At 59.5% G+C, this 27076-nt stretch overlaps 15 protein-coding genes across 15 annotated transcripts; 6 read left to right on the top strand and 9 right to left on the bottom strand.

Annotated features, from left to right (window-relative positions):
- Positions 1 to 58: 58 nt before the first annotated feature.
- Positions 59 to 2471, bottom strand: SDRG_07902 (hypothetical protein). Its single transcript, XM_008613761.1, has 2 exons — positions 253 to 2471; positions 59 to 206 (listed from the first exon to the last, which is right to left on the bottom strand). The coding sequence occupies exons 1-2, from the start codon at positions 2414 to 2416 to the stop codon at positions 160 to 162; spliced, it is 2211 nt and encodes a 736-aa protein (XP_008611983.1). The 5' UTR covers positions 2417 to 2471; the 3' UTR covers positions 59 to 159.
- Positions 2472 to 4235: 1764 nt separating this feature from the next.
- Positions 4236 to 4907, top strand: SDRG_07901 (hypothetical protein). Its single transcript, XM_008613760.1, has 2 exons — positions 4236 to 4430; positions 4482 to 4907. Exons 1-2 carry the CDS (start codon positions 4245 to 4247, stop codon positions 4872 to 4874), a joined length of 579 nt encoding a protein of 192 aa, XP_008611982.1. The 5' UTR covers positions 4236 to 4244; the 3' UTR covers positions 4875 to 4907.
- Positions 4908 to 5358: 451 nt separating this feature from the next.
- SDRG_07900 (hypothetical protein) lies at positions 5359 to 6910 on the bottom strand. Its single transcript, XM_008613759.1, has one exon. The coding sequence runs from the start codon at positions 6862 to 6864 to the stop codon at positions 5449 to 5451; it is 1416 nt and encodes a 471-aa protein (XP_008611981.1). The 5' UTR covers positions 6865 to 6910; the 3' UTR covers positions 5359 to 5448.
- A 130-nt stretch (positions 6911 to 7040) lies between these two features.
- SDRG_07899 (hypothetical protein) lies at positions 7041 to 7673 on the top strand (the record flags this gene model as incomplete). Its single annotated transcript, XM_008613758.1, has 1 exon — positions 7041 to 7673. One exon carries the CDS (start codon positions 7041 to 7043, stop codon positions 7638 to 7640), a length of 600 nt encoding a protein of 199 aa, XP_008611980.1. The 3' UTR covers positions 7641 to 7673.
- SDRG_07898 (hypothetical protein) lies at positions 7572 to 10879 on the bottom strand. Its single transcript, XM_008613757.1, has 5 exons — positions 10109 to 10879; positions 9040 to 10059; positions 8497 to 8991; positions 8134 to 8448; positions 7572 to 8084 (listed from the first exon to the last, which is right to left on the bottom strand). The coding sequence occupies exons 1-5, from the start codon at positions 10832 to 10834 to the stop codon at positions 7683 to 7685; spliced, it is 2958 nt and encodes a 985-aa protein (XP_008611979.1). The 5' UTR covers positions 10835 to 10879; the 3' UTR covers positions 7572 to 7682.
- A 45-nt stretch (positions 10880 to 10924) lies between these two features.
- SDRG_07897 (hypothetical protein) lies at positions 10925 to 12010 on the bottom strand. Its single transcript, XM_008613756.1, has 2 exons — positions 11596 to 12010; positions 10925 to 11538 (listed from the first exon to the last, which is right to left on the bottom strand). The coding sequence occupies exons 1-2, from the start codon at positions 11983 to 11985 to the stop codon at positions 11071 to 11073; spliced, it is 858 nt and encodes a 285-aa protein (XP_008611978.1). The 5' UTR covers positions 11986 to 12010; the 3' UTR covers positions 10925 to 11070.
- A 471-nt stretch (positions 12011 to 12481) lies between these two features.
- On the bottom strand, positions 12482 to 14664 carry SDRG_07896 (hypothetical protein; the record flags this gene model as incomplete). The annotated part of the gene is made up of 11 exons (XM_008613755.1): positions 12482 to 12707; positions 12756 to 12846; positions 12896 to 13306; positions 13350 to 13554; positions 13602 to 13685; positions 13738 to 13862; positions 13908 to 14058; positions 14105 to 14346; positions 14396 to 14433; positions 14484 to 14519; positions 14571 to 14664. 11 exons carry the CDS (start codon positions 14662 to 14664, stop codon positions 12526 to 12528), a joined length of 1659 nt encoding a protein of 552 aa, XP_008611977.1. The 3' UTR covers positions 12482 to 12525.
- Positions 14665 to 15064: 400 nt separating this feature from the next.
- On the bottom strand, positions 15065 to 16218 carry SDRG_07895 (hypothetical protein; the record flags this gene model as incomplete). Its single annotated transcript, XM_008613754.1, has 4 exons — positions 15065 to 15140; positions 15191 to 15301; positions 15353 to 15847; positions 15896 to 16218. 4 exons carry the CDS (start codon positions 16216 to 16218, stop codon positions 15065 to 15067), a joined length of 1005 nt encoding a protein of 334 aa, XP_008611976.1.
- A 226-nt stretch (positions 16219 to 16444) lies between these two features.
- Positions 16445 to 17992, bottom strand: SDRG_07894 (hypothetical protein; the record flags this gene model as incomplete). Its single annotated transcript, XM_008613753.1, has 9 exons — positions 16445 to 16610; positions 16658 to 16755; positions 16800 to 16949; positions 16999 to 17062; positions 17111 to 17213; positions 17265 to 17368; positions 17415 to 17538; positions 17590 to 17882; positions 17937 to 17992. 9 exons carry the CDS (start codon positions 17990 to 17992, stop codon positions 16445 to 16447), a joined length of 1158 nt encoding a protein of 385 aa, XP_008611975.1.
- Positions 17993 to 18833: 841 nt separating this feature from the next.
- SDRG_07893 (hypothetical protein) lies at positions 18834 to 19643 on the top strand (the record flags this gene model as incomplete). The annotated part of the gene is made up of 1 exon (XM_008613752.1): positions 18834 to 19643. The coding sequence occupies one exon, from the start codon at positions 18834 to 18836 to the stop codon at positions 19641 to 19643; it is 810 nt and encodes a 269-aa protein (XP_008611974.1).
- Positions 19644 to 19872: 229 nt separating this feature from the next.
- On the top strand, positions 19873 to 20813 carry SDRG_07892 (hypothetical protein). Its single transcript, XM_008613751.1, has 5 exons — positions 19873 to 19915; positions 19978 to 20290; positions 20340 to 20390; positions 20443 to 20568; positions 20611 to 20813. Exons 2-5 carry the CDS (start codon positions 20015 to 20017, stop codon positions 20788 to 20790), a joined length of 633 nt encoding a protein of 210 aa, XP_008611973.1. The 5' UTR covers positions 19873 to 19915; positions 19978 to 20014; the 3' UTR covers positions 20791 to 20813.
- On the bottom strand, positions 20794 to 24120 carry SDRG_07891 (hypothetical protein). The gene is made up of 6 exons (XM_008613750.1): positions 23730 to 24120; positions 23246 to 23686; positions 23100 to 23195; positions 21343 to 23058; positions 21017 to 21295; positions 20794 to 20966 (listed from the first exon to the last, which is right to left on the bottom strand). The coding sequence occupies exons 1-6, from the start codon at positions 24108 to 24110 to the stop codon at positions 20823 to 20825; spliced, it is 3057 nt and encodes a 1018-aa protein (XP_008611972.1). The 5' UTR covers positions 24111 to 24120; the 3' UTR covers positions 20794 to 20822.
- A 36-nt stretch (positions 24121 to 24156) lies between these two features.
- SDRG_07890 (hypothetical protein) lies at positions 24157 to 25387 on the top strand. Its single transcript, XM_008613749.1, has one exon. It carries the CDS (start codon positions 24162 to 24164, stop codon positions 25341 to 25343), a length of 1182 nt encoding a protein of 393 aa, XP_008611971.1. The 5' UTR covers positions 24157 to 24161; the 3' UTR covers positions 25344 to 25387.
- Positions 25339 to 25856, bottom strand: SDRG_07889 (hypothetical protein). Its single transcript, XM_008613748.1, has one exon. It carries the CDS (start codon positions 25773 to 25775, stop codon positions 25389 to 25391), a length of 387 nt encoding a protein of 128 aa, XP_008611970.1. The 5' UTR covers positions 25776 to 25856; the 3' UTR covers positions 25339 to 25388.
- Positions 25842 to 26948, top strand: SDRG_07888 (hypothetical protein). The gene has a single exon (XM_008613747.1). The coding sequence runs from the start codon at positions 26059 to 26061 to the stop codon at positions 26857 to 26859; it is 801 nt and encodes a 266-aa protein (XP_008611969.1). The 5' UTR covers positions 25842 to 26058; the 3' UTR covers positions 26860 to 26948.
- Positions 26949 to 27076: the final 128 nt, after the last annotated feature.

The following is a 27076-nucleotide window of genomic DNA, read 5'->3' as shown; positions in this document are numbered from 1 at the left end:
CAATCCCCAAAATGGGTCGCGTCGTCTGAGAGGCTGTCAGCGTCGACGGAGCCCTCGGTGGAAAGATCGCGCTCAGGTGTTTTCGGAATGTGTTAGGAGAGACACGGTGCCGCCAACGAGAAGATACCAGCGAGGCTGCCACCACCGAGCCAACGATGCTTAGAAGAAGTACACATCGATCCAGGTGGCCGACACGAACTGTTCCGCTGGAACAATACGTCATATAGTCCATATTGACAGCATAGCACTGACGATGCAGCGTCACCGAAAGATCAAGTGGGGAGCATTGGTCCAAGAGTACGATGACGAGCCAGACGACGCACGCCATTGGAAGTTGTCGCCACGTAGCGAGCGGTAGGAGCATGTCGTGAATCACGTGCACAAGCCAGAGAGACTCGAGAGCCAAGATACTCGAGAGCAGAAACGACCGCCGCGCTGCCAGGAGCCGGTTCAGTCCACTGGGTGTTGTCGTTGTATCGAGGGGGACTGTGGCGAGGCACAAGATGGCCGCTGCGCTGCGGAGGAGCAGAATGTTCCAATTGACATAGACCGACGCGACTAACGGCGTAAAGCTCGTCCACGCGGGCTCGACCTTGCCGCTGCAGCAGCGAAGCAGTAGCACCACAAGAGCTACCATGGCTAGAGTACTTGTGGTGATCGAGGCCGAGAGCCAGAGGTAGGGTCCGAACGCAGCCGGTGGCACGATCGGGTCCGAGACCATCGGAGCGTACAGGCCAGAGAGGAGCGTGTACGAAGTCACGTCGCCTCGAAACGAGACGACCTCGCGCAAGTTGAGCGCCCAGTCGTAGAGATAGGAGGCACCGAGAAATGAAAAGTCAGGTGCGAGGAGCAGCTGCTGGTCGATCGTGAGGGCTGTCTGGTTGGTGTACAAGATCTGGAGAAATCCCATGTCCAGCGATATAAGATCTGATAGCAACGCCGGGTTGAGCGGGGGTAGAGACAATGCACCATATAGCAAGCTGGCTTTGGCGAAAAGTCGCTGACAGGCCACAGAGTCGGTCGGAAACGAAGCGCAGACATCGCTCGTTGACACGGAGCCGCCGAGAAGCCAGAGAGCAAAGATAGCGTTGAAGGTGTGCCACTCGAGCGTCAACGGTCTATGGCTGCTGCAGTCGTCATCGAATCGAAACGTTTGCTGGACGAAGCTCTGCGGTCGTCCCAGAGTGCACATGGGATTGCCCGAGACAAAGCCGAGCTCGCGATGTCTCCAACGCCGAGGCGTCACCAATAGCGTCTCGCGGGACATGTCGACCGTTGGCAGCGCCGTCACAAGCGCTGGGATGAGAGCTGCGTCGAACGCTACGACCGCTGCGAGAAGGCGCGGTGGCGGCGGTACCCACTTGGCGTCAATGCTACCGAAAGGGCCAAGGTTGTCGTGGATGGCCTGTTGCACTGGTTGGAGTGGACGCCTGACCGCATAAGATTCAATTTGGTGCGGGTCAATGTCGCCAAAGTAGTTCAAAGTGCCCCGGACGAGACTCTGGTTGGACCCAATCGCGTACAAATCACTATAGAGTTGGTCGTACAGCACGCATGTCGTCCGTAGAGTCCATCGATCTTTGGTCGACGTCGTCTTGAGCGGCAACGACAATCTCTGACCGAGTGCGGTCTCGACCCAGATCAACTCGGATACGCCGATGCTGATGCCGGTGCCGTACTGCAGCGTGTAATGGTTAAGACCGTACGACACCCAGAGCGCCACTTCGTCTGCCTCGGGCGTCCACACATGCGTCTCTAGAGACGAGAGCCACGCGGCGCCTGCAGATCCGCTTCGTGCAATGGGATGCGCTATCGCCGACAGAAAGAGACCTTGGGTCGCGTCCAGAAAGCCGCTGAAATCAATGTTGCGAAGCACCGTCTCGAGGTGCACAGCGCCGTTTGTGGCTTCATACTGTGAGCATCGCGCTTGGCGCTTGGTAGTGTAAGCGAGCTCGTACGTCTTGTTGAGGTCGGCCCAGCAGTAGGGCGAAACCATCTTGACGACCTGCGTGGCGTCAAGGTGGCGCAGACCTCGCACGCCATCGAGGAGACGTGTGAGCTCTTGGTACATGATGAGGCGCGGATACGCTGGGCTCGTGCCTTGAAGTGACGGTACGAAGGCTGCTTGAGGTGCGAGGACGTCGATGGCGGCGGACCTTGAGAGAGCGAGGTGGTGGTTGAGGATGGCGACAAGGATAGGTGCTGCTGCGCTAAAGTTGGGCACGAAATAGTCGGTCTCGAGGTACGAGGCAAAGATAACGAGGGCGTAGGTGCTGAGACCAATCGAGGCCACGACAGAGAGCATGCCGCGGAGCTCGACGAGGCGGTGGTTACGCAAGTGGCGAAGCACGTGCGGGGCTGAAGGGCGGGAAATGACAGGACCCGTGGCCACGGACGGGCGAACGTGAATCTGCATTAGCGCCGATGCGACGAGGTGACCTGCGGTTGAAACACTAGTGCAAGCTGAGCTGACGAAACGGTAACGACGCCGTGCCAGTTACAGGTTTGTCGCTTAATGTTTCAAGTTGACGGTGGTGGCATGACGCCGCGCGTGGTGAGTAACCTTTGTCAAGGGTGCACCAAGTGTTGACGCAGCGCTCGTGCGTTGCGGTCAGCGCAAGACCATGAGCTGAGACCATATAAGCTAAGACCATGCTATGCACAACACGGCTGCTCAGTATATTATGGCTACGCGTCGTCTGATACCTGCATCACTGGAAGAGACTCAGCACTTGGGTACGCAAATGGGGCTCATGTGTTGTTTGCTTACAAAGACTCTGTCCAGCTACTGTTTTTTGGCGAGAAAGAGGCTGAGCTGGTCCACCAACTGCATGCGGTCGGCGGAACTCGCTCGCGTGATGGCGAACGCTTCGAGCTGCAGGCAGCGAGTACCGATAATGATTTGCGACGCCGGCTTGCGGCAGAGCTCGTAGATGATCTCGACAGTGCCCACAATCAGCAGCGCGGCGCCAACGCTCAAGCCGCCGCCAGGATAGTAGGAATCATGTTGTCATAACGAAGAAGCGGTATGCCAATGATTGAGACAACATGACGATGAACTGAAGGAGCTTGACGAACCAACTCTGGATCGTACCGGACGACTCGCACGACGGTGGCAGCGGGCAAAAGCTGAAACGTGTAAAATCGATAGGTGGACCCTCTTTACTGTATTTGCTATTTGTATACCGAGCGTGGAAGATGTGAACTGAACCAACGATCCGAGAAGCCCTCGATGATTTTCTCTTCGCATTGAAATCATGCATTGAAATCGCCCATTCTAGCTGGAGAAATCGCCGTCGCTAAATGTGGCACATCACTGTTTATTCGTGGCATGTGCCGCAATCTATTTTGACAACGCATAATTATCGCTGCATGCCTCGTACGCCGAAGTGGAGTAGCATTTCATGACCCCCAAAGAGTACTCTCTTACTCTGCCAAGTTGGAGCGTTTTCATTTTCCAACTCGATTTGGCGCACAGAGCGGCTCGGCGAGCTGGCATGGTGGTTTATAATCGCGTGTGATTGGTCTAAAATCCAAAAACAATAGCCAATGGAATGCGTGAAGCGCCAAACCGGCACGGCCGATACTCTCGGAGGACGAGTTCACAGCGGCCTGATGATCCAAATCAAGTGGGGCCGGTCGTGAAGATTGAGCTTCGGGTTTCTCGTTTCTCACTCAGGTATAGGTGTTCTGACAAACAACAGTAGCAGCCGGGCTACTCGAGCACTGGACAGAGGGAAGAAGAGGGAGACTGACAAAAGAGCGCGTCAGGAGCCCAAAACGACCCGACCCGTAGGTCTGGAATTCCAGATGTATGAGTAGCTCAGCGCGCTCGAATACAGCGTAGATGCGAGGGAGTAGACACCCCAAGCATCCAGCTGTCCAGCATCATTTGATTGTCCTGAGATCTTCTGCGTCGACTAGTCACCAGCTTCGTTTGGATTGGCCGAGACCAACCAATCCGTGTAGCCCAATCGAATGGCTAATTCCACACACATTGGGCTGGCGCCAAGAGCGATGCAACGCTGTCCCTGGACCTTTCGGGCTTTCAGATAGGCCCTAGCGGTCTCACTTGATCCACGCGGCTGCAGATTATTCGCGTTGTTGGTGCGTCAGGCCTACATTTCTGTGTTTTTTGTTCTCGTGGTTGGCGGCAGCGTGAAACAAGCATGTTATTATTACGAGTGTGTTAAAAAGCGCTCGGAATGGCTTGATTGCATTTTTGGGTGGAACGGTTGGGCAAAATGGGGTACTACAGCGTCGGCGCGCTCATCGCGGAGGAAGAGCGGGTCCAATGCGTCTTCCAGACAGATGCAACCGACTGCGGCTTCCTCGACCCATCGAGCCTCGGGAAGGACCTCGCGATGAACACGAAGCTCGAGCTGCCGCTGTGGATGGCGTCGGCGCTCGCCCGCCACAACACGGTCAAGGTACCCGACCACTCCATGTGCGGGCGCTCGAAGTCGCATCATGCGCTGTAGACGCTCGTGCCCACGTGCCTCAACAGCCGCTTCCGCAACGTCGTCAAGGCCGGGCCGTCGGCCGCCAACCTCCGGGACATGAACCCGTATTACTTTGAGGTCGGGAAGCAAGTGCTGCCGCTCATCGAGGACGAGGACGAAGGCCGCGCGATTGACGAGATTCTGCGCGTCGCATTTGGCGGAGAGCGCTACAAGGCGATCCTCGACCAGTCGATGAACTCGCACGACGAAGACACGACCGAGTTTACGCGCAAGCTCACCGAGTTCGAGAAGGACCTCTTCCTCGCGGGCGTCGACGACGCCGAGGACTTTTTGCGCTGGAAAGGCCGCGAGAACGGACTCATCGCATGCGCCAAGGTTATCCAAATGAAGAAACGCAAGCGCGACCAGTAGGCTAATACACAGGCATGCTGATCTCTCTCGGAACCGCCTCATATTCACGGCTACCACCCGTCGTCCTGCAATGACGCTGCCTACGTAGCGACGATTCTTCCTATTCACTCGCTCGTCCGACCACGGCGGTGTGGGGACGTAACTTGCAGCCCCGCCTTGGCTCGGCCGTGAGCTGCTCCAGGCGTCGAGCATGGGGCTCGGTTGCGCAGTTTCCAGGGGTCCTCGAGAATCAACGGCCATCGGCCCCACCGACCGCCATCTCGACTTGAAGACTGCTAGCGTTGGCAAGTGGTTTCGCTCCGTCAATGTCTCAGATTCGGCTCAGTTGCGGCCACGTCTCCTGCACGAAGCGTCGTCGTGCACCCTCTTGTCAAACTGGTGCTGGATCGATGGCACCAGTCGGATAGCTCGTCTGTATAGAGCCCATCTAGCCCGCATATAAGGCTTGCTGGAGGTGAGCCCAGCCTGGTATTCACTGCGAAGGTAGGGCAAAGCTGATCTTTGACAACAAGCAATTCAGGTGTCGTCGATAGAGGATGAAGGAGTATTTACGTAGCGACTACGAGCGTCGAGATCAACGGAACTGCGTCTTGAGCACCATGTAGACACCGTCGACCGGGTCTTCCTCCTTGTCGCAGATCGTCCGCAGAATATCGCGCAGCAGCGCCTTGTCTTCGTTCGTGATCAAAAACTTTTTGAGGCGCTTGATCAAATCGCGCGTCTTCATGCGCCCGCCAAAGCGAATGAGCTCTTCCTGAACACCCGCCTCGGTCAGCTTGAGCTGCGTCGACGTCTTGGACTTCTTGTTGCTCGAGTCGTCGGCCTTGTCGTCCAGCGCACGCTTACCAGGTGCGGGCTTGGCCACGGCCGCCGGCTTGGTTTCGACCGGCGCTGCCGCCGCATCCGCCGTGCCTTCCGCGGGCTTGTTGGTGATGAGGCTGCCATAGTCGTCGTAGTCGTACTTCTGCGCACCGCCCGACTCCTTGTCGTCATCGTCGTCCGACTCCTTGTCGCCATTCTCGACCGCACCATCCTTCTTGCTCGCCTCCTGCGTGCGCTTGAGGAGCTCGTCGAGGGACACGGCGGCCTTCTTGTCCTTGCTGCCGTCCTCCATCTCGTCATCGCTCGACTCGGACTCTGCCGCGACGCCCTTGTTGCCACCTTCAATCTCGTGCCCGCTCTCGTCGTCGTCAAACACTTCGTCAAAGTCACCGCCATCGTCACCGGTCGGGTCGCCTTCGGCCGCCGTCTTGCGCGGTCGGCGGCGTCCGCCCTTGGTCTCGGCCACGGTAAAGATGTCGTCCGACTTGGCGGCAGCCGCGCCCCCGGCCGACTTGAGCGCGCCCGTCTTGATGCTCGACGTCGGCACGACCTCCGTGTCGTTCTTCTTCTCGCCGGCGAGGTTGTGGTTCATGAGCCAGCGCTCGACAGCGCGCTTCTTCTCGTTGTTGAACTCCTCGGCCTCTTCGAGCGTCAGCGTGCGGTAGTTGAGCGGCTTCTTGAAGCGGAACCACTGTTCGACCGGAACGACCTGGAACTCGTTCTTGTGCGGCGTCTTGACCATGAGCATGTACGTCGATGTGACGCCACCCTCGACGGTCCCCGTAAACTTGGTCTTGCTCTCGTTGTCTTCGATGATCCAGTTTTTGATGCGGTTGTCCTTCCGGCGACGACGGCGGCGCTTCCGGAGCGCCGGGTTCCAGCCCACGGGCTCCTTGTCCTTCTCTTCGTCCTCTTCCGGCACCTTCTCGGGCTCCTCGTACATGACCACGGGCTGCGGGCACTTGCTAAAGTTGGGCAGCGTCGGCTCGTTGAAGCGGCCGACGTTGTACTTCTTGATCGACGGGATCAGGCGCAGCGTGTATTCTTCCTCAAAGTCATCTTCCTTGGGCGCACCGAGCGCCGTCATGGGCGGAGGAAGGCCACGCCCGGCGCCAGCACCGCCAAGGCGGCCACGCCCACCGGTGTCACGACGGCCCAGCGGGATCATGCTCTTCGTCTGGCTTGGGCTCGGCTTCGCAAAACGAACACTGGCCTTGTCTGTGGTTTGCCAAAATGGCGTCCGGTTAATTGATTATCTGCCAATCATGCCACGTACACGTCCGGACAACCATTCTCATTCGTTTTGATTGGCCATAAGTCGGCGGTGGATCCTTTTTTACACCAATGGCATCCAGTTCCACTAGCAGCCCCATGTCGGCCCTCCTCGGCGCCGAGTACAGCGACAGCAGCAGCAGCGACGACGAAGCCGCGCCAACGACGGCGCCCCGTGCGGTGGCCAAGCAATCTGGCATCGCGCTGCCGTCGGTCGACGATGTCTTTGCGACCACACAGCGCCCGACCTTTCTGGACAAGCCCGTCGCCGCTACGATGAACGTCTTTGACGTCGAGGAGAAGCCCGTCGCCGCTACGATGAACGTCTTTGACGTCGAGGAGAAGCGCGTCGCCGGCAACGACGACGACGACGCAGACGACGACCGCGATGCAGCAGCGCCACTGTCCAACCAACCTACGTCGCCGAAAGGCCGTATTGTCAACAGCATCGAAGAGTTTCCAGGGCTCTCGTCGCCGACACGGAGCATGCCCAAGAAGCGGACGCGCGGCCAGCCAGCGACCGCCGCCCCATCCAAGCGCAAGGCCGACGACAAACCATCGGGCAAAGACCGTGTCAAGGCGCAGCGGCTAAAGGGTCAGTCGGGGATTGGCAGCGACTTTCGCGGCTGGAAGTCGGAGACCGAGATGCAATTGCGGCAGCAATACGATTAAGAAAAAAAGTATCAAGTTGAAACTCGCGAGCAAAAGTAAATCCTAGAGCGATTCGAGCGTCTCGTTGATGTCGAGGGCCGTGAGCTTGGCGATGTTGTCATCGCAGTACTCTGGGAACGACGTCGTCTCGAGCGCCGCCAGCTTCTCTTCCAAGTACTTGGCCTGGCTCGCCATGCGGTCCTTGTCCTTTTGCTTGAGGTTGAGCATCATTTGGTCCGCGAGCGCCTCTTCATCCAGCGCCGTCTCGACCAACATGGCCGTCTCGTCAAGCAGAAGCGGGTCCGAGTGCGCCGGTTGGTTGCCTGCCGACGACGACGATGACGACGCAGGTACCTTCTTGACCTGCTGCTCGCGGACTTGCATCCACAAGGTCCACATCTCGTCAATGGACCGCGGCGCTTGCTCGAGGAGCCAGCCCATTTGCCGACGGGTCGTGTCCAACACCTAACACCACATACATCGACTTCATTGCTCTCGCAACACCAAGACGTACGGGGTTGAAGCCCATCTGCGTGGCGCCCGACCGGAGCCAGTGCAAGTCGAGCACCATGAACGACATCGAGAAGAGCTTCTCGAACGCATGCTCTTCGTCAAAGACCTTCCAGAACGGCGTACGCGACACGCGCTCGGCCACTTGCATCTGCAGCACCGTGTCGACGCCCGTCTCGGCGTGCAGGATGAGCTTTGAGCTGCTCGCGGGCACTTGGTCGAGCATGAGGAGCTTGATGAGCATGCGCATGACGTTGATGGCCGCGACAGGAAACGGATACCGGCTCCCGCCCGGCTGCGCATTGCGCGTCATCATGTTCTACTCCCCATTACATTGTCCGAATGCAAAGTGGACACATTGTCGTACCTGCGCCTTTTCCTTGTACTCGTGGACAAAGAACGCGAGGCACTCGAGCGAGAGCAAGCCGCCGCCGCGGAAGCCGCCGAGCGGGTCCTTGGTGTGGAACCCGCTTGCGAGCCAGCGCGACGAATGCAATAGCGCGGTCACATCCACTGACTCGGCCTTCTCGAGCGCGAGGTTGGCATTATAGTCGGAAGCAGTCTCGTCAAGCGGGAGGAGACCGCTCCAGAGCGTCCGGAGGAGCGACACGTGGTACGGCTTGGTGACGTCAATGCGCTCGGCGAGGCGCAGCCGAACCTTCTCCATGTGGCCGACCTTGACCTCAAGCGCCGCGCGATGCGTCGCCATCTCGTCGCGAATGTCGCGCAAAATGGCGTCTTGGTGCGTGATGAGAAGCTCGAGCACGAGTGCGCCGTCTTCGGCCTGCTGCTTGAGCTTGCGCAGCGCCTGGACTTCGGACGCCATGCGCTCGGCCTCTTCGCTCGGGTACTCGCTGTAGAGCTACACCCATCGTCTGTCAAACACCGGCATGTAGGACGTATCGCGTACATTGGAAGGAAACCGATGCTTGATAGGGATGTGCCCAGCAAGCGGGAAGCGCCGGAACGCTGGTTCGTCGAGCTCGGAGAAGCGAAAGCTGCGTGTCGGACGAAGCAAGATGGGCGCTAAGAGCAGCGACAACGTGTGCAGTTCGAGCCCGCTCTTGTGTTGAAACTCGGGCGTGAACGCACGGGCAAAGAGGTGCAGAAGACGCTCGAGAAGCGGCTTGACGTACCACGGGAGGTCGTTCACGAGGGCGCGGAGGCTCTTGACCTGCGTCACTTCATCCATGGCCATGTTCTTGCCAATGGAAACGAAAGCATCGAGGCGGTCTTCGGTCAAGAGTGCTTCCGGGAGCTCCCAGAGGTACTGCAGCAGCACCGAGATGACCTCGTGCGGATCGATCGCCATGCTCTTGTGGAAGCCACCGAGCTCTTCGATCGCGTCGCGCAGGTCGAGGACGTGCTCGGACGCCAAGTGGACTTGAAAGAGCCCCGGCGTCGCCAGCTTGCGGTGCAGGTAGCACACACACGCTTCGACGACATCGGGGAGCCCGAGCGCCGTGTCGAAGCGCGCCAAGCCACAGAGGAATGGGTTGCAGACCACTTCGAGGAGCGGTGCGCCAAAGACGTCGTACTCGGGTAAGCCAATCTCGAGAAAGCGCAGCACGGCCGACGTCGCATCGTCCAATGCTTGGCTCGTCTTGGCCCGCTTGAGGACGTCGGCGAGCGGGTTGCCGTTGTTGGACGTGTCAAACTTGGCGTTGAGCTGCCGATGCGACATGAGCTTACTCGCAAGGAGGTTGCACTCGTAGTCTTCGCCCGAGAGCCGGACGCGGCCCTGGATCATGTCTTCGGGGTCGATGAGCTCGGCTGGCGGCGCCTCGGCGATCTGCGGCACAGGCTTTGGCAGCGGCGTGTTGAAGGGCTGAATGTCCGGCGACAAGTCGAGACGCATGTCGTTGACCATAAACCCGAACGAGAGCGTATCGAGGCCGTCGAGAAGCGACAAGAACGTAGCGATTTCTTCCTACGCCGCATTCCCCCATTGAGCTATCAACTTGAAACGTTGATAATACCTTTTGGCGAAAGAGCGCGTACTCGGTAAAGTAGGACATGAGGAGGTCGTCGTTGGCCTCGTTGAGCGTCACGCGCATGCACTCGAGAAAGATGTGCGTGTTGAGCGCTTGGCGAATGAACGCGCGCGCCTTCCCTTCGTCTTGCTGGACGTTGGAGAGATTGTTGGCCGTGCGGACGCATGCGAGAAAGCCGCGGACATTGCGCGGCAGCTCGGGCTCGAGCGACGACGTCGCAAGCTGGACCGCTTGCTTGGAGAGGTTGGCGCTGCCGGCACCGTCGACGCCATGGGCCATGCGCTGCTGGTGAATCGCGCCGAGCCGCGTGCACGTCCATTTCAGGAGGCCGAAGAACTTGACGCTTTGCGTCTCGTCGTTCTCGACGCGGCGGAGGCCATGAGAGAAACACCGGTCGAGGTTCGCGCAGAGTTTCGAGACAGCGGGGATGTCGTCGTTGAGGATGAGCACCTTCTTGTTGTTGTCGTCGACGCTTTCCATCGTCGACGATGCGATTGTGGCTTGGTTCACTTGCTTTTGGCTCTCGGCGAGAAGCTGGAAGACCTCGGTCACGGACGCCTTGAGGTCGTCGAGGATCACACCGCGCTGGCTGCGGCTAAGCATGCGCAGCTTGGCCTGGCGGCGCTCGCGCTGGAAGCGCTGCTCTTCCGTTTCTTCGACCTCGGCGGGTCCGCCGCCGATGTACGAGCTGAGTTGCCGAAGGAACTCCATCTCTCCTGCCAGCGAACCGACGATTTCGAAAGTGCAAAGATCGCGAGCTTCCAACTGAAAGGCCATTGGTCGAAACTACGCATTTCGAAATTGGAAACTACGAGCCCATTGGCTGCATTTCAGTATATTCGACTTTTTTAAACCAATGGCCTCGACCGGATCTTTCGACGCAAGCCGAGCGCCGCCGGCAGCCGACGACGATGAACATATGAAGCGCAACTGTATTCATGCCGATGTTAATACCCGCGCTTCTCCTTGAGCTTCTTGACTGCCTTGGGTGCCGGGAGGTCCACGGGCGTGGCGCCGCCGTAGAGAACGTAGTGGTCAATGTCGCGTGTTTGCGACAGCTTGTCGTGGCCGGGGGCCTTGGAAATGACGTGGCGGTCGCAGACGCCGCCTCCGTTGCGCGCAAAACAACAGCAGCAGTACGAGTACAAGTTGAACTTGGTCGGGACGTTGTCCTTGACCCACGTGAGCGCGTCGTTGGCGTCGCCTTCCTGAAACGGGTAGTTGGCCCAGTCGTGCTTCTCGAGACTCGGGTTGTTGTCGACCTCGCCCACCATGTGGTTGCATGTGTTGAGGTAGATGCGCGGGCGCGCGCCTTCGCAGTGCCACTCCTCAAAGACGACGTCCATTTGGTAATGGTACATGAGCGAGAACCAGTTGCAGATGTTGCGCTTGTCGCCTTGGGCCCATCGTTGGTTCTAAACGCACGAGAACGCATGAGCTAGTTACGTAGCCTCCATGCAAGCACGTCGTACGCCCGAGTGATCGCCGGTATAAATACTGTTCCAGGGCCGGACCGACTGTGGCGTCAAGTCGACGCCTCTGAACTCAAGGTAGTTGATGTCGGCCGTGCGCTCGTACGCGTGGCGGTTGAAGGACCGGTACAAGAGCGTGGCAAAGCCATTGTGCTTGCGCTCGTCGCCGCGGTTGTACGACGACTCGCCCGCAAAGATGATGCAGAGCTTGCAGTGGAGCTGGCCCGTCGAGCCATGGCGCTCGAATGCATACAGGATCTTGATCAGGTGGTTCTCATTCTCGAGGTCGACCTTGGGCTGCACGAAGATGGGCAGGCAGCGGCGCAGCCACGTCAGCTCTGGCGACTCGCCGTTCACCGACTTGTCGGCGAGGCTGTACAGCGCGGCCATGCTGCGAAAAGCCAACTAATCGTTCGGATTTCGAGTGGCATCCGTTTCGTAAGCCCGGACCAAAGCCGGAGAGCATACAAAAACCTATATAAAGGCTGAAACGGCTGGTGCAACAAAGTTAGAATTCGGACACAATATCCTACCGGAAAGCAAAAAGTCCTTTTTAGAGATCAAGTGAGATTTCCGGTCGGCTTTTTGAGGCAGGACGAGCGCGACACTCGCACCTTGGCGCGTCGCGTCGACGTGACACCCGCTTCACTAAACACGCAACACGAAATAGCACGCTAGCGACTAACTCCAACTAACTAACTACCACCATGGACGACGGAAGAGTAAGTTCATTGTAGATCATTGGGATATACACTGTGGCGGAAGCCTTTGCGATGGCCACGACTAGTGCAGCAGTGTCTAAATGCAGAGCTAGTCGGTGGGACGACCGGGAGGTTGACTCTGATGACCATCGTCCCGCCCTGGACGCAATACCCCAAGACAAAGATGTATAGCAACGCTAAGTAGTTAAGGTCTTGTACATATCGTGTCCTACTTGGACGGCGTCGCTTTTTGGTGCAGCATCTCGTCGTTCAAATGACTTGTGTGGAAGCTCAAAATCACAAAGGCCCAGAGGTGTAGCAGCACCAAGTAGCACACACACGCCACGCGGGCTGCGGGATACGCTCGAAGGAAGCGTCCGAAGAGAAACAACTGCTTGTCCACGGCGCCAACTAGCCAAATCTGCGTGAATCACAGCACCGAGCATACTCCCCGCATACCTGCATTCAAGACACGATTGTGCTGTGGTCGATGTGTGTTCTGGTACACGGGCAACCCGCGCTTGCGGCCCGCCTCGAGATCCAGCGACGTCTACGCACGCGTGACGCCCTGTTCTTTGCTCGTGATGCCACTGTTGTACCTCTTTGTGCGCCCGGAGCTCATTGAAGCGCATCTCGAGCGACGCGTAGCGACCGCGAAGGCCGTCAAGCTGTTCTTGCTTCTCCAAGAGGCGGTGCGTCATGGCTTGGAGCTGGCTCTTGTGTGCGACGTCGTCGTCGGCGATCGACGACGAGCGTCGGGGCTCGACAGCGACGACAGGCGACGGCTTCGTCGCTTGCTTTAGCGCTGTCTGAAGCGCCTCGGTGTGCTGGCGGTCCTTCTCGAGCAGCGTGCCTTGCAGCAGCGTGAGCTCGCGGCGGAAGGTCGCCACTTCCTGCTCGTGCAACTGCGCCTTCCGCGTTTCTTCGTAAAGCGCCTTCTTGGCCGCGGCCAACGCGTGTGCTGTCTGCTGCAATTCCGCGTGCACCGGCGCAGGGTGCAGCGTCGCCACCTACGTCGTACTTTCGAGCGATAGAGACGAGGCGGCAGCGTACGGTGGTCGACTTGTCGCCGAGTTGACGCTCGAGTGCGGCGACGTCTTGCGTCAGCTGCGCGTTCGTGGCTTCGAGCTGGCACTGCCGCGCGTACATCGACTGCTTGGCGTCGGCGTGGTCCTTCTTGAGCGATGCGATGAGCGTTTGCGCCTCTTTGAGCTCGACCTGCGCCGAGAGCAGCTGTTCGTGGACGCGGGCCTCGCCGCTATTCGTACGTGTTCATATCAAGTTGAAACATTGAGATTCGACTACCTCGCCGCTTGGGTCCACGCCTGGTCCTTGTTGTTTCGGATCTCGGCGAGGGCGTGACGCACCGCGTCGAGGTCGGCTTGTTGTCTATCGTAGGATCAACCTGAGCGACAGATCGGTATAGAGAGCCTGCGAGTACGCTGCGTGCGCCGTTTTGGCTCTGTCGAGATCGGCCTGGATGGCTTGAATGTGACCGTCTTTCATGGCCAGTGCGGTCGTAAAGCCTTCTTCGTCACTGGCCTTTTCTTGCTTGAGCGTTGCAATCTACCACGCGCCATGAGCCATCGCAAGCGCGACGACGCCGACAACCTCGGTCTCGAGCGAGGTGATCTTGGCCGTGCACTCCTTGTCGAGCGCGTCGAGTTCGTCTTCGCACACGCGGTACCGCTCGTGGCTCGTCGCCAAGTGGCGCTCGACCGCGACCAAGTCGGCCTTGAGCTTTGCGTTTTCTTTGCGTAGCCTAAATTCGCAGTCTTTGCACCCTCTTCCTGGCAAAGGCGACGCACCGTGTGGTTTCGTTCTTGGAGAGCGGGAGGTCGGGGCCCCGGCTTGGCGGCGAGTGCAGCGGCGCCAGCGACCGCGACGACGACGACGACAGCGGCATGTCTTCCATGATAAGACCGCTGTTGCTCTCGTTCTCCACTTCGCTCCACTCCGAGTACGAGTCGGACTCGGGGACCTCGCCCAACGCGCTTGCCGGCGCCAAGCTCGCATGCGACAAGGCCCGTGGGCCAAAGCCACTCTCACTCTAGGAGGCACGATTGAAGAAATGAGAACGCAGGCGATCGTAGCTGTACCCGCGCATCGGCCTCGTTCATGCGCGTCTCGTCTGCACCTAGTGGCGCACCGTAACGCACCGGCCACAACGCCGATGACCATGCGCACCTGCTTCGTCGTGGCGAGATTTGCGCAGCCGATCCTCTAGACGCGATGGTTGCTTGAGCCGCGCAAGGCCCATGGACGGCGGCGTACCTGCGATCGGCTTGAGCTTCCCAGCGGCCTTCTGGTCGACCGACTCGAGGAGCTCGCCCGCGCGCTGGAGCGACGTGCTGAGCCACGACGCCATGATCTCGCCGACGTTGGGAATGAACGCAAAAAACTGATCCAAAACCTGGCCACCTCTGTAATCCAATACCTCTTTCAATACATATATTTAGGTACCCTTTTCTTCGATAACCTGTCACATTTAATATTTGCCAGTCAACTCTTACGTCCAAGTCCAAGTTCTGTCGCATTGGCGAGCCGTGCGATCCCAGTCCGAGTTTGGTGCCACTGGTAGCATGCATAGCGCCAAGTACGATGGCAACGTACGTGACGATATGCTATCACCAAGGACCACGAGGTCACAGAGCGTGTATATGTGTGAGATGCTACGGTCAACTCGTCCACACCATCTGTCTCATCCTCAGCAAGTGATGATTAAGCTATTGTCAACGCCCGATGGCGCACCACTTACAGCCTGGAGCTCACTGAATGATGCTGTTCTTGGAGGTCTCGAGTACGGTCCGTCGCAGCGCCAGGGACGTGATCAAGATCGAGAGCCTACGCCGGCATCAAGTGAGCACGCCATGATTCGTCCATCAACCACGTACGAGACGATGGCAACGATGAGCCCTCCGTAGGCCAAGACGCGGCTCACGGACTTCCAGAGATTGAGGAAGCTGCCTCGGCACTCGCCGTATGGGGCGCCTTCAAAGTAGATCCTACCCGATCGTACAACCATGAGCCACAAAAGCAGTGCGGGCGATGTCTACGCGGAGTTGTTGGTGGTGTTCTGGAGGTATGTGACGCAGTAGGCTGTCGAGACAGCGTTGAGCGAGCAGTTGGTCTGGGACCACGTGAGAAAGTCGGCGTAGTCGGCGTAGTCAAACTTGGCGCAGAGCGCGCAGGTTTCGTTGAGCTTTGTCTCGAGCGCGACGTTGGTGATCTTCATCTGCGTCGAGTTGCACACTTGGTTCCAGCCCTGGAGCTGGCTAAAGAGCGGCCGCACGAGCGCCACTAACGACGCATCTTGCAGGAAGAGGTCGAGCGACGCCGTCACACTGCCCTGCGAGCAGTAGTACGCGACTTGGCCGTCGCAGTACATCTTGTTGAACTCTTTCGCGACCACATCTTCCTTCGCCTGGAGCGTACGCGGCGAGTCGGCCCACGTGTTGGCCGTGCTCAACGAGTAAAAGCCGCCGACCGTGATGGCGCCAAAGAGGAAAAAGTTGATGACAAGGCCCGCCGTGTACACGAGCAGCATGTGCCTAGCCAGCATTTCGTCGACTCAGCTCAGGTACCCTAGGATCTCGTACCGGTTGCGGGCCCAGGCGCCGAGGCAGCCGAGCAGCGACACGATGAGCACGACGACGCCAAATATAAGGAGCACAGTGAACGTCGTGTTCTGCACCCAGGCGTAGTTGGCCTGGAACATCTTGGTGACGCCAATGTTCTTGACCCAGAGCGTAAAGTAGATGAGCATGCCGGCGAGCATGATGAAGACGAGGTTCACGAGCATCACGAGCACCTTGGCGACACCCGTGAAGACGCTCGGCCGCTGCGACGGCTCAAAGTCGTAGGCCGACCGGCCCGGCGCGTCCGACGGCCGCGTATCGCCGTACCCGTCGTGGTGGAACATGCTACAAGCCAAATGGCAATGGCGTGCTGCCAACGTTCGTCCAAATTTATATAGAACAACGTATGCGAATGGCTGGCTTTTTTCGCACACGCATTCCCTTAAATCAAATGCTTTTGCCACCAACGCGTTATATTCTAGCCAATCCACGCCACATGTGGACGCCCTACCGACTTGGTTAAGGCAATTACAAACCCAGCTGCGATCGGCGCGCAGGTATCCGGACTGTCTACTCGGCCTTGGTCGCCTTGGCCGGGAGCGTGAGCAGCGGGATCTGGAGGTGGGCGCAGATCTCAAAGACGACCGAGAGCATGTAATGAAAGTAGATGAAGAGCACGATGCCGCAGTAGCCCGTCAGCGCCACGAGCGGCGGCACGGCCGCAAAGGCCTCGACCCTAGTACATGCTTGTGAGTGGCCATCGCAGCCAGCATCTTCGCCTACTGCGAGTACGTCGCTGCCAAGAGAGCAACGAGCGGGAAGAGGATGCGGAACTGCGGCGTGAACGGCACCTTGCACATATGGCTCACAATCATGCGCGACTAGACAGAGCGCTGAGCCGGCGCGAGCACACGTCCGTCCTTACCGAGAACATGACAAAGCTGAGGCCAATGGGCACGAGGAAGAGGAGCGGGTAGGCATCGTACTGCGGGCGGTAGGCCGCAATCAAGAGGTAGCCGGCGAGCGTGACCGCGAACGGCGGGAAGAGCTGGGCCAACGCGACGGCCTTGGAGACCTAATGCAACCCATGAGGGTTTGCCACATGCGACAACTCGGTCTCGTACCTGCTTGTTGCCAAGCTCTTCGCCTTGGAGGTGGTCGGCCGGCGCGTAAAAGACGTTGGTGATGCTATGGATGCATGAGATAGCGCGTCCTCGCAGTAGGAAGAGGTAATACTTGGTGTAGGAAAGAATGATGTTGCTCAGCACCAACGAGACGACGAGGACTTCGGCAAACGTGTACGGCGTGTAGGGCACCTCGAGGCGCCAAAAGTCACCGCCTAAAAGACGTGGCCATCAGCGTCCAAAGGAAAGAAGACAAGTTGTCGTACCGACTGCCGCGGTCAGCAAGTGCACAAAGACAAGCACGAGTTGGCCTTCGGTGACGCCAAAGTAGCCATTGCCGCAGCTCATCGTGCCAGTGTGGTACTCTTCCCTACGGTCCGATTCGCATACATTGCGCACATGTGCAGTCGCTGTACCATTGCGCGAGGTAAAAGGTGACGGAGACCGTGCAGATCGTCGCGTACGCCGCGTACGACGGGCCGAGCTCGAGCGCCGCGACCGCGCTCAACATGTTGATGAGCGTGCTCAGCGCATCGCAGCCTACAAAAGTGCAATGTGAGCTAAAGCTAAAGCGACGCTTGGATCGCAGACCGTGGTCAAAGAGTTGGCCGAGCGGGCTTGACGAGCCCGTGCGACGCGCCTGCTTGCCGTCAATGGCGTCGAGCGTCTGGTAGACAAAGAGCCCGAGACCGCAGACGATGTAGGCCCACGCGGGCGCGGCGCCGATGAACTGCGGGCAGATCGCGAGGAGCGAGCCGGTCGTGACGGCCATGATGATCGTGCCCGTGAGTGTCACGAGGTTGGGCGCCATCCAGAGCGGGAGGAGCTCGACCATAAAGTTCCAGTAGTGGTTGAGCTGGAGGTCCAGCCACGTGTACTGGCCGCTACCATGCGCGAATAAGATGCCGATAAGAAGACGGATACGAAGATGGACGTACGGCTTGTACTTGTACGCGGCGATGCCCTCGAGCGCTTGCTTGGAGAGGATACCCATGGAATCAATTTGCCCTTTTTCGCAACTGGCAGAAAGTCCCCTCCACGACTTTGAACCGATGGGAAAGTCCCTCAAAACAACGCTGGGTCGATGGTCACGTCACTTCAACCGCGTGGCGCCCACGAAAACGTTGAGATCGTCGCGATCTGCAGCAACGCTGGTCGCCTGCGACGACTGGACGAAATCGCATTGTGCCGATCGCTTTACAACTTTACTTGTTAACCCAGTGCGACTCTGTCGGCGGTGTTCCCAACCCTGTCGGAGGATGCGGAGCGTCACGCGCTGCATTCCAGCTGCCGCAGTGCTATGCGACCGGCGTCCCCGTCGCTGCCACTGTATGACCTCTTGTATACGAGTAGGGCTGGCTTCGTAGTCGCAGTCAACGCAGCTGCGAGGCAATTTTTGACTGCGATAAGAATGATTTTCAACCAGCGTAGGAGCATGGGCAGTATCGCGTGGTCTTGTTCAAGGCAATATCTACTCTGCAACCAAGAGAATCGTTGGCGTGCTGGCTTCTAGTCGGAAACCGGTACGAAGAAGAGGGTGTGAAGGTACTTCGCGAGTGATTACCTCGACAAGGAGCGTCGACGGAATGCTGATGACGGGCAATTCCTTCACAGCAACACCTTTCCACAACCGCAGTGGTCCCTCGATGCGTCGGCGACGTATTTCTCCGGATAATCGTTTCGCCGGATAGAAGCGCCGGGAAGCGTGGTGAAGCGCACAACACGAGCAGCACAACCACATTGCACATGGCCGAGAAGGACAAGTGGAAGCACTTTAGCCGCGGCGCCATGGCCGGCGGCCTCGCCGCCATCCTCTTCCAGCCCTTCGACGTCACATGGCCGAGAAGGACAAGTGGAAGCACTTTAGCCGCGGCGCCATGGCCGGCGGCCTCGCCGCCATCCTCTTCCAGCCCTTCGACGTCATCCGCACGCACCAGCAAGGCAGCTTTGCAAGCCGTCCGAACCTCACGGTGCGCGAGAGCGTGCGCCGGCTCGCGTCCGAGTCGGGCGTCGCCGGGCTCTGGCGCGGTACGACGCCGACGCTACTGCGTGTCTGCGGCGGCGCCGGACTCTACTTCTCCACGTTGCATCAGCTGGACGCGCAGAACCTCAACGTCCTCGGCTCCTTTTGTGCCGGCGCCTTTGCGCGGTCGTTTGCGGGCTTTGTCATGTCGCCGCTCACAGTCGTCAAGGCGCGCATGGAGTGGGCCGCGCCGTCGCACGACAAGGGCGCGATCGTTGCCGAGATGCGCCGCATGGCCGCCGAGCACGGCATCCGCGGCTTTTACCGCGGCATCATCCCGACACTGATGCGCGACGTGCCATTCTCTGGCTTGTACGTCACGCTCTACTCGCGCCTCAAGGCCAGCGTCGTGTGCGCCGACGAGCACCGGGTGGCTGCCAACTTTGCGTGCGGCATCGTTGCCGGCGTCGCGTCGACGATCATTGTACACCCCGCCGACGTTGTCAAGACGCGCATGCAGCTGGATACGCAGGCCATCACCGTGCGTGCAACGTTGCGCCGCATCTACCTCGAAGAAGGCCCGCGAGGCTTCCTGCGCGGCGTCGTCCCGCGTGTCTTCAAGCGCACGTTCTCAACCGCGCTCACGTGGAGCATGTACGAGTACATGAGCAGCCGCACGTAGCCGCCCGAGTCTTAAACTATAGAGCGTTCGTATTCGATCGTGTTGACGCACGCAATTGCAGAGCCGCTACGACCGTCGCGACGACGATCACTTCAAGTTGAAGCAGCGCCTTGAGCACCACGATGCCTTGACGCCCACACCGACCACGTCGCTGTACTCGCAAGGTATGTCAGCAATGGCGTCTAGGCAACGAAGATGATACATGGCAAGCCGACCATCTCCGTCCAAGGGCGCGGATCGCGCTGGTGAGCCAAAAATTCCGCAATATACGGGTAATATGCTCCAATATTCCGTCAATGCAGCAAAATACGGGAAAACGACCTACATTTTGAAGGACCTGCACTCGTCGTCGCCAGTCGCCGACAGTCGAGATGTTTGGCTTTGGGAAGGAGCCGAAGAAGACAGCGCGAGAGCAGGCGCGAGAGGCGAAGCGCGAGATCGCGCATGGCCAGCGCGACCTGGAGCGAGAGAAGATGACGTTGGAGCGGCAGGAGAAGCAGCTCGTCGTGGACATCAAGAAGGCGGCCAAGGACGGCAACCAAGCCGGCACCAAGATCCTCGCCAAGCAGCTTGTGCAGATTCGGGCGCAGAAGGAGAAGCTCATGGTCATGAAGGTGAGCCTCGGCGGCATCGGCATGCAGGCCTCGGTACGCAGACGGCTTACCCTGCCGTACATCTCAGGCTACGTCCGATTAGGCCATGGCGGCGCAGCAGACCATGGTGGCTACCATGGAGAAGACGACCAAGGTAGTCTCTTCATGCACGGGCGAAGGAGGATGCTCATGCATCTACAATGCAGACGATGGTGGCAGCGAACAAGCAGATGGACATGAGTCGCATCCAGAAGACCCTCATGGAGTTTGAGAAGCAGAGCGAACTCATGAGCATGGGCCAAGAGATGATCGACGACACGCTCATCGACGCTGTACGTCCCTTTGCGATATACTTTTGCATGAAACGACGCTAGTTTGATGACGACGAAGTCGAAGAAGACCTTGTCGTCGACCAAGTCTTGGCTGAAATCGGCCTCGCCCTCCACACGCAGCTCGCCGACGCGCCAACACAGAGCCTCGAGGCAATGCTGTCGCAGCTGCCGGAGGCGCCCAAGGCGTCGCCCGTCCTCCCGAGCGCGGCGCTAAAGCAGTAAATACGGGTCTCGATGATGACGTCCTTATTGACTTAGGGCAGTCGCTTCAGGAGCACGAGGCCTTCGGGCGTCGATCCGTTGGCGACAAAGCCGCGTTCGCTCTTGGCGTCACTGCCGACGCGCACGACGTAGACGGACACGGATAAATAGGGAGGGTACTGCGTCGACTTGGTCGCCTACACCAACCACATCGTACGCGATGCAGTGCGAACCATAGACGACGTACGTGGTCCATGCGGCCGGCGTGCGTTTGAATCGTAAAGGTCCCATCGATGGTCCGACACTCTTTCAAGCCCGAGAGCTCGACGTCGACGAACGGACGCTCGTCGTCATCCGAGTGGATGAGCGACACGCGGCAGCGGCCGTCGTTGGCTTCGTACAAGCGCTGGATGGCCGCGAGGCCGCCTTGGATGTAATTCTTGTGCGTCGAATCAAACACAATGTCGTCGCCATGCCCATGGAGCGCAATATCGTCATCGTCCAGCTTCTGCGCTGCCCGACGAGCCTAACCTTCCACGTCATGCGACTGCACCAACTATCGCCGATGTCTACCTGGCCGAGAAACGTGTACTGCGCCTCCCAACCTCGTCGACCTGGCGACGGACTCCAGTTGTGGATGCGGTGGAGCATGATGGTGATGCACCACGTCGAGAGGCCCGAGGACGAGCTGGACGCACTCAACGATCGCTCGCGCGGCCCGGCTTCGTCATTGTCTCTGTCCGACGCGTCATCGTCGTCGGATGCGTCCGACGTATCCAACGAGGCATCGGCTACGCCCTGGACGAGGTGCTGCAGCGACTTGTACGTGTGTGCGGGTGCGGTTGATGGCGGCGGCTGGCGACCGGATGCTTCGACGAGGTCCTCGAGCTCGCTGTCCGCTTGGCTCGATGCCAAGGACGCCGACGAGCCATGGAGTGTCTTGAGAAAGTGGTCCATGCCGGCTCTTGGCACGACCACGTCGTCGTGCTGCGAGGGTTGGAACGCATCGGCAATCGAGTCCATCCACTCGGTTGCAAGCTTGTCGTTGGTACAAAACGACGTGTCCGGCACGTAGACGCCGCAGTACTGCCGCAGCTTGTACTGCGCGCGAATGTGGCGGGTCGGGATCACGCGGAGCCGCTCCAAGCCGACGTTGCCTTTGAGATTGAAGAGGTCACCCATCGAGAGACTGGCGTAGACGTCCGTCTTGGTGACGTACGACGACCGAAACTGAAACATTTGGACGCTGGTGGCGCCGAGCACGACGTTGTACTTGTTGGGGGGGGCCGTGAGCGCCGGCTTGCGACGCCCTATTGGGTGGGGGGCCGCCCACTTGTTGGCGCTCCACTGAACCCGATCGCGCTTCTCATGATGGACATGCGCCGTGTCGGACGTTCGAATGAGCTCGATCGTGACGGCCGACTCGTCGGCGAGGTAGATGCCGAGCCCCGAGTTGTCGCGCAACTTTGACTGGAGCGGCGTCTTGGGGGCAAAGCAGTGAAAGCACCGCATGACGTTGAGCGGTAGCCAGTAGCTTTGCGCTGACGACGACTTGTCGTCTTTGGCCGGCGACATGCGCATCGCTTGCGCGTCGAGCGGAATGAAATTGTCATAGCCGAGCACCGAGAAGCGCAAATAGAGCCGCGACCGCTTCGGCTTGGGGTCGGCCGCGAGCGCGCGCTCCGACTCGTACAGCTCCTTTGGAATGTCATAGAGCGCTGTCAAGAAGAACATGAGCCGGCACAGCGTGAGCTCTGTCGGCATGTCGGTCAGAAGTGGCTGCGACTTGCACACGTCGTGCTCGGTGATGTACGTGACACCGCCGCCCGCCATGTGCTTGGCGGGGCACCCGAGCATGATTGAAAATTTGGCTTCGACCTGGAGGAGGAGCTGGTCGCGCTCGTAGAGCGCATAACAGAGGTTGCAGACGTTCCACGTTTGGTAGAAAAGGCCAGCATCAAGGTCGTACTTGGGCTCTGAGAGGTACGCGTGCAGCTGGTCGCTGCCCGCGCGGAGACTCAGCCGCGCGATCGTCTCGTGCATCATCTTCATCGTCATCTTGTACGCGAGTTCGGACGGAAAATGCGGCACTTGACAGAATTTGCACGGAAACATCTTGTGGACCTTGGCGTTCTCGGCCTCGAGCGCGGCCTTGGCGTCGACACGCGACGCGTCATCGTCGTCGTGGACGTCGTCCGCAACCAGCGACCGCTCGTACGCAGCCATGAGCTTGGGCGCAAACGCGTGCGGCCGCCCGAGCCGCACGTGCTTGAGCTGAAAGGCCTTGACCTAACCGCGGTTGCACTCGATACATTGATACAATCTCGTACTTGGATGAGCCACCATTGGCCGAAATCATCCTTGATAAAGTCTGCGGCAAAGAGCTCCAGCGCGACCCGAAGAGCTTGCTCGAGGTACTTGATAATCTACAGGGGGCCTTGCCACGTCATGGAACGCTGGAGACAGGCAGACGTACCCGTAGGTTGATGTCGTACACATCGGTGCACGCGCGCTCCGAGAGCTTGACGAACGAGCACGCGTCGTATACGCCGGTCGACGCGCAGAACCGCCGGACGTCGGGCGTCGCGTTGCCGTCCTTTGCCTCGAAAGGCGCCTTGTTGTTGATCATCCAGCCTGTCGGCGCTTTGCCTGCCTTGTAGATGGCGCGGACCAGAAAGGCTTTGGGGCCGCGGGGCTTGACGTACTTTTGTAGCGCAAACGTCACGGGTGACCCCACGGCTTTTGTGAGCGCCGACCGGAGCTCGATCGTCGAGAGGAGCTTGACGTGGTTGCCCGAGACGACGTGCCCAATGCCGGCTTTGGTCACGACGGGCTCTTTAAAGAGCACGACTGGGTCGTTCTCGAACCGCCGATTCCCGAGCTTGTCCATGACTTGGTTGTCGACAAACGCAATGCTCTAGCTCCGATATGTAGACACACGAAGCAGACGAGGCGTGTACCTTGCGAATCATGCCACTCTTGTCGCTGTAGAGCCACATGGGCGGGAACGCGCCGCCAAAGATGATGGTGTCGGGAATCCAGCACCGCAGCTGGAGGTGCGACGGCGGCGGCAGCGCTGGCACGTCGTCGCCATGGCTGCTCGGCTCGGCGATCGACGCGAGGTACTTGTAAAAGTAGACACCGGGCAAGCACCCTTCCGCGTACACGTGGCCTGTATTGGCCAAGGTGGCCTCGGCGCGCAGAACTTGGTAGCGGGCTGTCGATGGCTTGGACGGCTGCGGTTTTGGCTTGCGCGGCAAGACCGTCTCTTGCTCGAGGTGCGGTGGTGGCGCGACCCCGACGTCGGTCGAGAGGAGGCGGCGCGGCAGCGACCGCCGCATGACTGTTATGAACGCGCAAATAGCAAAGTTGGTATTTTTGAAACGGGCAGCATGGAGGCGACGCTCGTGCGCCTGCAGCGCCGCGAGCAGCACGGGCTACGCCACACCTTTTCGCGGGCGATCGCAGCACGCTTTTACGCCGACGGGTCCCTCGAGCGACGGCGGCGTGTCCTCGCGTGCACCCAGCGGCGCCAGGCGCGGCTTCAAGAACGGGCGCGCCTCGAGGCGTGGAAGAGCGAATTGCTGCGGCGAGCGCTCGACGAGAAGCGCGAGCTTGACGACAAGCGCCGCGAGCGCGAGATGGACCGCGCGATGCGGCGCCTCCAGCACATGAGCGCTGAAGTCATCCAGTCCGCGTGGCGCCGTGTGTACCATGGCATGCTCTGGCGTCGGCTGCGCGACAACGCGGCGTGTCTCTTGCAGCTTGCGTGGCGCGACTTTGTCCAGCGACGCAAGCAGCGCCGGTTCCGGGCCACACGCCGCATACAGCGGTGGTGGCGCCGGGCGGTCGTCGTGTTGTGCGTTCGCCGGGTGTGGCACACGTGGCAACGCGTGGTGACCACACGCCAAAACGCACGGTGTCGCGCACGCGCGTGGCAGGAAGCGAGGGCCGCGCGCTGCCTTCAAGCCCAGTGGCGAACCTACTGGCAGTTTATTCGCGACGCCGCGGCCATGACGCTGCAGCGGTGGGCACGGCGCAAGACCCGGCGACAACGCGTGAAGCGACTCGCAAGCATTTACCAACACCTTCAGTTTCTCGAGCGCATGGAAGCCAGCGCGCGCCGCCTCCAGTACGTGATCGGTCGCCACGCAGCGCGGACGCGCCTCCGTGCGGTGCCAACAGCCGCTGAAAAGCCACGCGCGGTGGCCGCGCACGAGATCTGCGTCGATGGCACGCGCGAGGCGGAGCTCGGCCGAACGACCATCCGCTTACGCGCGGAGATTGCGCGCCTCGAAATCGAGATTGCTCGGCTGCGCAACGACGCCTTGCCTGAAGCCCAAGCAATGCGGTTCGACGAGCGGGAGCGGCTCCGGCGGCTGCGGGTGCTCGAAGCCCAGCGGCTTGCACGCGAGTCCGAGGCCAATGCCCAGCGCAAGCGTGACGTCGAAGAGCGCAAGCGGCGCGAGATCCGCCTCGAGCTCGACAAGCACTGGGACCTCACCCGGCGCCAGCAAGGCAAAGGGAAGGGTCTCGAGCCATCGCGGCCCGACTCGCGATTCGAGCTTGTATAAGAGGTTGTAGATAGACGTATTTATTCAAGAGCAAGTCGCGTCCAGTTATTTGCGCTGCTTGAGGTAATGGCGCTGGCGGGCCACGTACATCTCTTCGTCATCATCGTCACCGTCGTCACTGTCACTGTCGTTGGTGGCACGTTTTGCCGGGCCGTTGTTGCTCTGCCACCGATCGAGCTGCGCCTCCAAGATCCGCCGCGGGTCGCTCTGAACACGCTGCTTCCATTCATCGAGCGCAGCCTCGGTTTCCGTGAAGCGTAGATCGTCGAGCGATGGAGCTATGGTATCTTTCTTGGCCGTCGTGTCGGGCGATGGCGGTGGCGGGGCGTCGCTCTCCTCTTGGTTGCTTGGTGGTGGGCGCCAAAAGACGTGCTTGGCGTCCACGCGCTTGTCGCATTCGTCGTTCGTCTCGGGCGTCGCCGTCGTTTCCATGCTGGTAGTTCTTCGACTATCGAAGCTTCCAAGTTTGACATTGCACTTGTGGGAAAATGAAACCTTCCACGTCGCCTCCAAGGAATTGCATGCTGCCACGTGGAGCATACATGTCTTCAAGACGTGAGCTGCCATCATCAGCTACTGCTGTAAGAACGTATAGCCTCGATATAGAGTCATGCCGCCCGAAGCTCGGTGGTACTACCCTCGCACCTTGAAGCTCTGATTTTCGCTGCCATCACTCCTATTGGCAGAGTGTGTGCAGTTTGTATTTGGGCGTGGAATGGACGAAGACTTCTTGCCACCGGCGCGCGCCGACACGTCGCCATGGGCGCTTCGCGCCGCTGGCGGCCTTGTCTTTGGCCTCGTCATTGGCCCACTGATTGCACTTCTGTGCCTGCCCATCCTGCTCTTTCTCGGTCTCTTCAAGCGCGAGGTGCTACGGCCTGTCGTTCGCGCGGCTTCGTACGACGCGTTCGAGAAAACGCCGTACTACAAGGACCCGGCCCGCCTCGGCCGCGTGTTTGCGACGCCTGTCGGGCAGCTCTACCGTCGCGGGGGGCTCGAGTACCAAGCGCGCGAAGGCTACTGCTCGGTTGCGACGCAGCGCAACCTGCTGAAATCGCTGCCACTCGTGTTGCCCTCGCAGCTACCACCCGCGCGAGGCGGCGCCGCAACGGCAGCTCAGTTTGCCGACGCGCTGCTCCGCCATAGCCACGGCCTTGTGACCTCGACACAGGTCGTCTATGGCAGCGACGGCGTTGACGCGTTCTGTGCGGCGCTGCGCCTCGCCAATGACGAGAACCACCGCGTCGCCGTCAATTTTTTACACGCCACGTTGTCAGGTACGGGGCCGCTCTGGCTGCCGTGGAACCTTCCGTTGGGAGTCGTGAGCGGCCACTTCTCCAACGTCGTTGGCTTCCTCGACGACGAGAACCTCGTCGCGATCTTCGACGTCAACGATGGCTACGGCGCATACCTCGTGGACGCGACACGGCTCTTTGAAGCGGTTTGCGCCGTCGACATTTCCAGCAACCGATCCCGCGCTCTCATTGTCGCATCGATTGCATCCCAAAGAGTATAATGATTTAGTTCCTGTTTGTTATTTGTTACTACTTCCGCCACCTCAAATTACGTAAAGGCTCAAAGGGTCGATAAGTAGTGGGAGAAGGACGTGGGTTTCTACATACATAGTCGTTGGAGCAGCAGCTCGAATCGGCCAAGAAGCAGCGACTTTAGCTAGCCAGGAGCCTATTTTGTCCAGTGGTCGCGTGAAAATGCCACCTTGAAAGCTCCAAATG

The sequence above is a fragment of the Saprolegnia diclina genome (genome assembly GCF_000281045.1).
Source record: "Saprolegnia diclina VS20 unplaced genomic scaffold supercont1.23, whole genome shotgun sequence".
Classification (NCBI taxonomy): Eukaryota; Oomycota; class Saprolegniomycetes; order Saprolegniales; family Saprolegniaceae; genus Saprolegnia; species Saprolegnia diclina.
Note: the sequence above shows the minus strand (reverse complement) of the source record. Positions and strands in the feature narration are given on the sequence as shown.